Source organism: Crocodylus porosus, unplaced genomic scaffold (genome assembly GCF_001723895.1).
Source record: "Crocodylus porosus isolate Cpor-Errol unplaced genomic scaffold, CroPor_comp1, whole genome shotgun sequence".
Classification (NCBI taxonomy): domain Eukaryota; kingdom Metazoa; phylum Chordata; order Crocodylia; family Crocodylidae; genus Crocodylus; species Crocodylus porosus.
The window spans coordinates 58147916-58157575 of NW_017728907.1; the positions used below are offsets into that span (position 1 = coordinate 58147916).

A 9660-nucleotide genomic window follows, 5' to 3' on the forward strand; every position below is an offset into this window, starting at 1 on the left:
GGGCTGTGAGAAATATCCAATGTTCAAAATTTTTTTGAAAAACTGAAAACCAGTGTTTGCAGAGGATGTCAGAGTTTTCAGCCAAGCATTTTACATTTAAAAATGTTGGACAAAAAGCTAACGTTTTCTAACCATGATCTACCAAAAAGAATTAAAAATAACTTATAAGCCTACATTTAAATGAAAACCAAAAGACCAAAAAACACAGGCAAACTCTAATTTGTGTGCTGGATAACCCCAAAAGGACTCATCCCTATTCTTATCCAAAACATCCCTTCTCCCTCTCACTTGTCATTTTAGGTCGGCGACACAATGAGCAATGACACATTGTCTCTTGTGTAGTATAAAGCCTCAACTTTCCATCTACTGAGAAATTCATTTAAGCTCTACCAATCTAATTGATTTTTCATTAATTAGTTTTGCACCCACTGGCTATAATATAGGAGTAGTCTAAACTTTACAAGGCCACAAGTTTTAATAAAACCAGTTTTAGGGCTTGTGACACCTGCTCTTCAGCTCTCCCCAACTCTCATGCATCAACATTTTTAAGCTTAAGGAATGGAATCCCTATCGCTGGGATAATGCAGGGTACACCCTAAAGCAGTGTACCTACTTACTTTACAAAATGAGAGAAGGCCTGAAGAGGACTTGTCTTCTTTCTGAAAACTTAAGCTCAGCTTTTCTAGGTCCAGTTCCCTTTTACGTTCCCTTATTGCCTGCTTCACGGTCTGTATTGGGTCTTCGGAAGTCAGAAAGCTAAAGAATTAAAATATACAGAATACCAATTTATTGTCATCCCCCAAATAGCTCCAAAAGCTTTAAAAGTACATCCCCCCTCCTGTGAGACAAAGAAACTCTAGCATATGCTGGCAGGTGAAGGTAGGAAGAGAAGAAAAATAGCATTCCAGCTAAAACGATAAGGTAAGCCAGGTGCAATTAGCCATGCCAGATATTGGCCAGATTATCAGATTTAATGCTCTGATTCCTGTGAAAATTTCTCTAAGATTTATATTGACAATTTTATCAGGACCTTAGAACTTTGTTGTTTCACCTAAAAAATGGTACTTTCAAACGCCTGAATGCCTCCCAGCTACAAGTTGACAGTGCGCTCACTATCAACTCGGAAGGAAGAGGAACATCTGCTGACCCAACACCTGTAGTGAGCCATGTTTCCTTGGAGGTTTTCCACTCCAGTACCAAATGGGCCCAACTCTATAGGTTCGGACAGAAGCACAGCAGAGATGGCATGGTTGTGAGCCATCCATCACAAATATCAGCTTTGTTTTTGCCTCAGGCTCTTTCTGGCAATACTAAACTTAATGCATGCTTTAATAAAACCCTATCTCTGTGGAAAACTCATCCTGTGACACTTGGCACTGCCTAATGTCACTGTGACATGCAATGATTAGAACAATTAGTCTCACGGGACAGAAACATACTGGTGTCTGAATGCTGCATGGTGGACTATAAGAAATGAGGTGATCATCTCAGTCCAGCTGCTCATGCACTGGTGTTCACATCACAAAAAACCCACTATTCCACCTGAATTTCAGCAGTAAGATGAAGAATGCAATAGGTGCATAACCTTTGTACATTTGTTACATACATTGGTAGGAGGGGGGCATGCACTGAAAGTGTGTCTGGGCAGTCAGAACGTCCATTTGCAGAGATATTAAGCCAGTATTTGCACCAAAAGATGCACTTGCACACACAAATATAACATTAAAATGCTTCCTCTAATTGAAACGTTTTTTCCTTGCCAAGGTTAAGTGAAGAGATTCTGTATAATCTCAAATGATGCTTCCCAGCATTATGTAGTGTAGGTGTTCACAGACCCAAAACATGTTGCTCTAGGAGTGATTTGAATGGATCCAAGAGAAAAAATCTGTGTTCCTCTGAACTATGTAAAACATTTCTTAATTGGAGAGCCATTTCTGACTCGAGAATCCTCAATGAAAAGTGAAGGAGTGAAAATATTTTGAAGATATAGCACCTACAAGACTTTTACCAGATGGAAACCTGAGAAAGGATGATTTCCCAGATACATTGCTCATTTGCTCAGAGTAATTAGTACATGTAAAAAACAAAAATAGAACCTTTTGCTTTGATCCTTTGCAGTTAGACTCTTTACTTGAAGACCCGGAGCACATGTCTCGATATTCTGCATTTTAATTGCTGCAGCTAGTCTTAAAAACTGAACCAGCTTGTCATAATTCACCTACAAAAATACAAGTGGGTATGAGCATAAATAAAGGGAGTAGAGGAATATCACTTTATTTTAACCTTTCACATATTGTTGGAGGGTTTTTTTTGGTGGTGGGGGGGGAATTATATTTCATTTCATTTCCAAAGAGTAAGTGCCAGTGTCTTTGCTAACTTCACTGGACACTGGAAAACGTACATCCCAGTTGAGGGTGAAGGGATAGATAGAAAGGAGACAGAGATAAGGAGCAGAGTAGGTGCGGACAGGAAAGGGATATATGAGAGGAAAACGGAGACCTGACAGCAAGAGTTGAGAAAACGTTACTGGAAAAGTACTATTGTTAAAAACTGCGGAGCAAGTCCTGCCTCTGCCTCTACTAAACAGGTGCAGCAACATCTGGTGGCTCCACTGGGGATAAAAGGTGGGTGCCAAGTGTTACTGCTGGTGTGGCTGCTTGGAGGATGCTGACTCAGTTGCATGATTCATGCATCCAACAGCACGGCACAGGGAAATGTAATGTCAGCCCCATTAGCTAAAAATGACAGGTCTTTGATTCTTGAGGTGAGGAAAACTCTCCACAAGCAGCTGTACTAGAGTTAATGGGTGGGATTTTCAAAAGCCCTCAGCATTAGCCTAACTCTGTGCCATTTCCAGTTAATGATGCTAAGCAATTTTTTTTAAACGCCATGAGCTAACATCTGTAGTTGGATCATTGTGGGCACTAGCACATAAGCACAATTGCCAGCATATTACAACTTCCTTTCTGCTGTCGGGGCCTGCAACCGATTACAGTAGCAGCCCTGAAGGCATGGCAAAAGACAGGAAGTGTGCCAAAACAGACCGGTCAGGTAGGCCATGTTTGCTATAGTGCAGACTAACCCCCAAGTAGAAAAATCAAGCCAAAATATGAGCATCTCTAAGCTAAAGCAGTTATTGCCTATTAATCTCTTCTATTTGATTTACATGGATAAGAAAGATAAATAAAAGGCAAATTGACCCCCCCCCCCAGTTAAGACATTTAGATTAACATACCAGTTCAGAGTCATCTGCTTTGAAAAACCTCTCAAAAAGAAGCTTGACAGTCGGTAATTGTAGAGGGACTTCATGCTTCAGAAGGAGACAACTCAGCTGTGACTGAGGAAGAAAGCCTGAAAAGGATGGATCCTGAGCCTCAAGATCTCTCAGCACTTCTTCCAACAAAGCCAAATTAAAAGGAGCCCGTCCAAATTCATTTCTGACTAGAGTCAGGAGAGAATCGTCTTCCTCCGGTGACTCTGTTGGCCCTTGGTTGAAAACCTGGTGGAAATTAAGCATGATAACTTGGTCGATCACCCATTTTTAAGAAGAGCAGTGATCATGTAATATATGGTCACTCATAGGAGGTGGCAAAGCTGACGTTTGAGCGAACACTGCATTACAGCCCCATTTGAATGTCTCTACTGAGCAAGCCTGTAGGCTCATTCTTCAGCATGCAGAGTGCTGTCAAAGCAACATGGCAGCAATAAAGGTTCCCCAAAATGGGCAGCCACGGACTTCCTTGCCACAGATGAATTGTAGGGCTGCAGGCAGTGACATCGCTCTGGTCACTTTGCTCACTTTATGAAGCATGCTAAGGACAGGAGGTGGTGGAGTGGGGTCCCTAGGACTTCTGAATGATTCTCAACTGCTGGTGACATAACTTAGCTGCTTTAAGTGATGGTGAGAGCTTTTCCAGCTGGTGTTGGGACCTGGGGAATAGAAAAATGATTTAGAGCCACCTTTTCTCTGTCTTCTTTCCCTTTAGAATAAATGTGATTTATGTAAGGACTATGCCCATAATAAACCAGAACATCATAAAAAATGTTTACTAGGTGAACAATTATTTCAATATTTAAGTACAGTTACCTGGTGCTCTCCTACTTGTTGTCCTAAAGCCTGAACTCTCGTAAATGGCTTTTGGAGGACATGAATATAGGACAAAGTCTGGTCTCCTGAGGGTACACTGACGCACTGAATATTTGATGATTTTGAAACCTGGGAAATGAAATGCAGAATTAGATGTGAGATGATCAAAGGAGTATAAATGCCTCCGCTCTTTGAGTGCAAATATGAAATGCTGATTTTAGTCACCACGCAAAGCATATGCTGGTTATCTCGACTTAAAAAAGCAGACATATTTACGCTCTAGCACTAACTCATGTTTAAATGAAACATATATTACAGCAGACACTTCTATTCCTATAAATAGCTCCTGCAGCTCTGAAATCCCTTCCCTCGTTGCTTAAGATAAAGACGAATCCTTTAAGAGTGCTCATGACTCGTAGTGGTGCAGTTCTGATTCCCTCCAGGAGAGGGCAATGATGCTCAGATAGACGAGCTAATCCACTCACATTCAAGTTTCCAGCAACAGGTTTAAAGTGCTTCATGTGTTACGCTGACACTGAGCATTAGAAACAAGCACCCACATTAGAGATTAAGGTGAAAAGTGCTCACTACTTTCAGCAAGAGATTAATTCGATCCCAACATTCTGAGGAGGAAGTCTGTATAAATGAATCAGTTCATTTCACTTCACAAAAGTCTGAATCAGTAACAAGTCTCTCCTTTATTTTTCGATGAAGTCTAAATTGACACTGAGGCTAAATGAAATGTAATTTAGGCACTACTGTCCCAGTGAGTTCAAAACCAAAAAAAAATAGCAATCTGTAAAGTCAGTGGATCCTTTATGACCACTGTGTCCTCCCCATAGTGCCCCATCAGATTTGTCTTGCCTTAACAACGGGCTCCAAGTACAGAAAAAATGTCCCAAATATTGGCCTTCCAAATCATGGTTTATTCATGAAATGCCTTGGTTGGAGAACTGGCAAAAATCTGCTTTGAGCTGTGAAAGTAGGGCCTAGTTATAAATACAACAAACAACTGTACATACTCCAGGAGAGATAAGGCGGGAGAAATTCATTTCCTGGCTAGGAAGTTGCTGAACTAGGAAACAGATGTGTTAGCTTTTCCTGTGGAAATCTGTCATTGGTCTTAAAGCCAAGAGGGCTGGATAGCAATCCTGTATAGTGAAGAAATGGGGGAGTAAGATCCCCAATTGATATGGCCCTCCGAATGCTCCTGTTGAAGGGGACAGAACAGAGCCCGTGCACATGACAGTTCCTCCAAGCAGGGGAAGCAAAGAGTAGGAAAAGCAGAGTTGAGCAAGGAAGTAAGGAAGGCAACAAGCCCTGAAAGCAAGGAGGTTAGAGGCACAGTGGCACAATTTCCACTCAGATGGGGCAGCTCTGGGCCATCCCACACACAGGGCTGACTCCAAATTTTTAAAATCTTTCCACCCAAAGGCAACATCTCCATTTAACTCACCAAATCAGGCACCTCAAATTACTGAACCCTTTAAAATCTAGACTCCTATTAAAGTGCACCAGTTTGTCCATCTATAACATGACAATTCAGGAACTTCACAGGTGCATGATAGACCTTAACTCGTCTGCAAAGCCTTCTGAGATCCTCAACTTGCTAAGGAGCTGAGTGCAGCACCTGTGCTCATCTTGACTTCAAGAGGACTCCAGAGTCCTCAATAGCATAAGGCTTGCATTACTAGGCTCTTAATGCACAGCAGATTATTTACATTGCTGCAAAGAGATCTGCTTATTTCCATCCAGTTTGACATTAAGTATTTGCCACAGAGTTTTCCTTAGGAGAACTGTGCAATTCATAATGTTGCGGCTGCAGTTATGGCAACTCACTTTGCCATCCAAAAGTCTGCTGCTGCTTGTTCGTGCATGTTTAGACTTGTCCTCTTCCTGTTTGCCTTTATTCTGTCTTGCATAATCAAAGTCATAATTGATCTGTTGACAAAGAGAGTTACTGAGACCTGGAAGGTTTCCATGTATCTGTCTTGTATTAGAAGGGGGCAACTTCTTGAGTGCAGCTTGAGTTTCAACCTCCATGCTCTCTTTTCCCGTGCTGTGAAAAAAAGCATAGATATAACATGGTGCAAATGTATGTTCCATTTTCATGAAGATTAAATAGTAACATGGAAAATATTTTGTCTTTAGAAAGCTAACTGTTTGGATGGAAAGGTTCAGGTATTAGCAAGGAGCTGGGTGGGGATTACAGCTTAAGGTCAGAAGAGACTGTTAGATTTCAAGCCTGATTTTCTGCATCAGACCAGAGAATTTCAAGCTACTGTGTATTGAGTAGAATTTCCTCTTTCTTCTGCAAAACTTGTAGAGGAAGAAACGTTAGGAAGAGGAAATCATTATTGTTTTAGGGTTTTAGCAATTAAAAGCAAGAACTAAATAACATGTATACTTATAATGTCATGGTACACATTCCTCTCCTTTATTGTCTTGGATTGAAACACTGACCCATATCATGCCATCTTATGCCAGCATCTTGACCATACATGTTCACTGAGAAGTCGGCAACAGCACAAAAGTTTAGCTAAGCGCCAAGGCAAATAAATTTTTAGTTAAAAGTGACACTGGAATTATTTACGGTTCCCCTCACTCTTCCCAGACACTACATTAGAATTCCAATTATTCTAATTCTGCCTCAAATTCTGCTATTAATTATCAAGCAGGTTATTTTTTCTATTACCCCAATCATTGTGCAGAGATTGCATGTATTTTACAGCCTGCATTGCTCTCTGTCATTAGTATAAGATACTAGAGTCCAGTCAACCCCGAACATCCCTGAAACAAGTGGGATTGCTGGGTTTTATTATTTCAATTTACACTCAGCATTTGAGTCAGCTAGTTATTCCGTATTGTGCTAAAATATCTTAGGGGAACAAGCTGCTACTCACAGTTACCCAGGTGAGATTATCAAATTAATTTCTTTAGCAACCTTAAGTTTTGTGAGGACTGGAAGACTGGCCGCTCAATTTCTGCCTTTTCCTTTTGAAGATTAGCACTTACAGGAATGAAAGTTGGGCACAAATCTTTGAAGATTCTTACCATTTATTATTAATACCATTCGTTTTGATTCATGAAAACAGTGTCACTAAATGTCAGGATCAACATGTGATATGTTATCAACTACATAAAAACATGTATAATTTGTTAGTTTTTATATCTATCACAGAGTATACGGTTTCCAGTCTAGTTAGATTTAAACACATACACACACACAACAATATGCTTAAAAGTATCAGTGGAGATTCATTATAAGCACCTGTGTAGAAAAGGTCAACAGAAATGTCCTGCTGTGCTGTTCTTTTCTATAATGCTACCTATTGAATATTTATTTTATTTAACTTTTACTTTCACTGGACTATAAACATATTTCCTATTACTAGATTTAGAAATCATACCTCTTCTCTTTTTCTTTATGTTCTAAAAGAAGCCAATTCCAAACTGTCAGCTGGTCTATCTGGGCCAAGATTTTCCAATACAAGAACCTAAACTAAGATGAACTGTCAAAGTTGCCTACAGGTTCTCAGATAGTTAATTCCCATTAAAAAGTGAATATATTGACATTGCATAATGTAGTGTCATGCATAGACACTAAGGTAGCTATGATAAGCTAAATTGTTAAGTCATTGCTCTAATGCAGCTATACCACTTCTGATTACCCAAACTAGATGAGAGTTAGCTAGTTGAGGGTTAGCTCACCTGGCTGACTTTCATTGGGACTGGGAAGCATAAATCACTTAGCTGCTTTTGAAAATGTTGCCCCAAATGCCCAGTGCCCTCAGCAGCTTTGCAAATCCTGGCCTCACGATCCAGATTTTCTGAACAGCTCATCACCCAGTCTAACTCCTACATGAAGTGCCCCATTGCTCTCAATGGGAGCTGGGAGATCCCGAGCACTTAAAAAAATCTGGTCAGCCAGTTTTATCTGAAGTCCTTCAAAAATCTAAACCACAGTCCACATTTTAGATGCCTCAGGTTCCTGATTCTCAAAAACCCTGAGCACCCTCCATCACTCCCAGTGCAAGTAATGAGGCCCACACGCTGAAAATCCAGCACTACGTGCAAACCATGCTCAGTGAAGCCTTAAGTTAAGAGATCTGTTTTTGACCCAAGCTCCTGAAAAGTTCCCAACATATTATACACACACACACACACACACACACACAAAACAACCAGTGTTCAGGCAAATACACTCATGGTATGGCTGGATAAAGCACCATTCCAAGAGTGAAATGCTGAGGAAAGGTGAATATTATGTATATACTAAACTTTATCACTCCAATTCATTTCTCAACCTTATTTATTATTGCAAATACCTTCTGGTCAGCGTTGCTGTCATAATATCTTCTCTAAATTCTGGGCGCATCTACACGAGATGTTTAATATGCAGTCGACTAATTAGCTGTGCAATATCTTGGCATCTATGCATGCACTCCTAATTAGGCTGGAGTAAACTCTGCAACGGGATAGTACTTGTAAATAACAGTAAATACAAGTTCAGTTACTACTTGTAAATACAAGTACTACAAGTAAAAAAACTCCACGGCAATGCATGTGTGGACACTGAAAAGGCTGGCAGGGGCATGAGGGTGCTTCAATGTGGGGGCTGCCTGCTGGTTAGCCCCACACTGAAGCTCTGTTGTGTCCCAGCCAGCCCCTTTGCAGCAGGCTGACCCCCAGAGAGCTGACTCCTAGAGCCCCTGCCTGCCAGGGCTGCTCTGACCTGGCTCAATATTCTGCGGTCCTGGGCATACGTTCAAATGATGTGCCCAGGAACAATAAACTCCAGAACAATAAACTATGCAGTTTATTGCTTTGCATTAATTGCACATGTAGACGTGCCCCCTGTGCACTGGTGTGTAGCTCTCAGACTCTGGGATGCTCACTTCCACCTTTGATTGGATGTATCCAAAATACGTATGATATTATTATATAATACTAACTTTTCCTCAGCATTTCAGGCTCCTGGAGTGGTGCTTTACCCAACAATCCCACAAGTGTGTTTGCCTGCAATGGAGCTCCCCCGAGACCATACTTACGCCGTGGGTTTTTCTACAGTGCAGCGGATGTATTTGCTCCCGATGATTTTCATGACGGTCTCCGTGTTCACGCTATTTCCATAGGGGACACTCCTGACTGAAGCCATGATGCGGGCTGCGTTCGGCTCACGCTCTGTCGACTCCACGGCCGTTCCCCTGTAACATCACACAACACGGTATGGCCAGCCAAACCAAATCCACCATCTCGCCCCTTGGAAGCAGAGCCAGATAGCGCTGGAGAAAGCAGGGAAGCCACGCACCCACCAGACTGCCTGGATTTTTTTTTTTTTCCCAGAAAATTTTTCCTGTTCCAAACTAATCAGCTGAATCAATTCCAAATCCGTGTCATTCAAGAACCATAAGTGGCCCTACTACCAGCAAACACCCTCCACCCCTGCCTGAGGCTTCAGATGTTTCCAAATCATTTGTAGGGCATCTTATGTTTCCTACGATGCCCCTGAGTTTCTCTTGGCTTCAGCTGCAGGAGCAAGCTAGGGAGGAGTCTTAAAGTGGGCATAAAGT

At 41.4% G+C, this 9660-nt stretch overlaps 1 protein-coding gene across 1 annotated transcript in view; it reads right to left on the minus strand.

The window, feature by feature from the left end:
• CUNH1orf87 (chromosome unknown C1orf87 homolog) overlaps positions 1–9388 on the minus strand; it is a 23436-nt gene extending 14048 nt beyond the window's left edge. The window contains exons 1-6 of the mRNA XM_019531532.1: positions 9139–9388; positions 5927–6146; positions 4088–4216; positions 3236–3499; positions 2097–2218; positions 618–756 (exon numbers count right to left, since the gene is read on the minus strand). Of these exons, the coding sequence (XP_019387077.1) occupies positions 618–756; positions 2097–2218; positions 3236–3499; positions 4088–4216; positions 5927–6146; positions 9139–9245 (981 nt within the window). The 5' untranslated portion in view covers positions 9246–9388. The remainder of the gene's footprint in view (positions 1–617; positions 757–2096; positions 2219–3235; positions 3500–4087; positions 4217–5926; positions 6147–9138) is intronic.
• Positions 9389–9660: the final 272 nt, after the last annotated feature.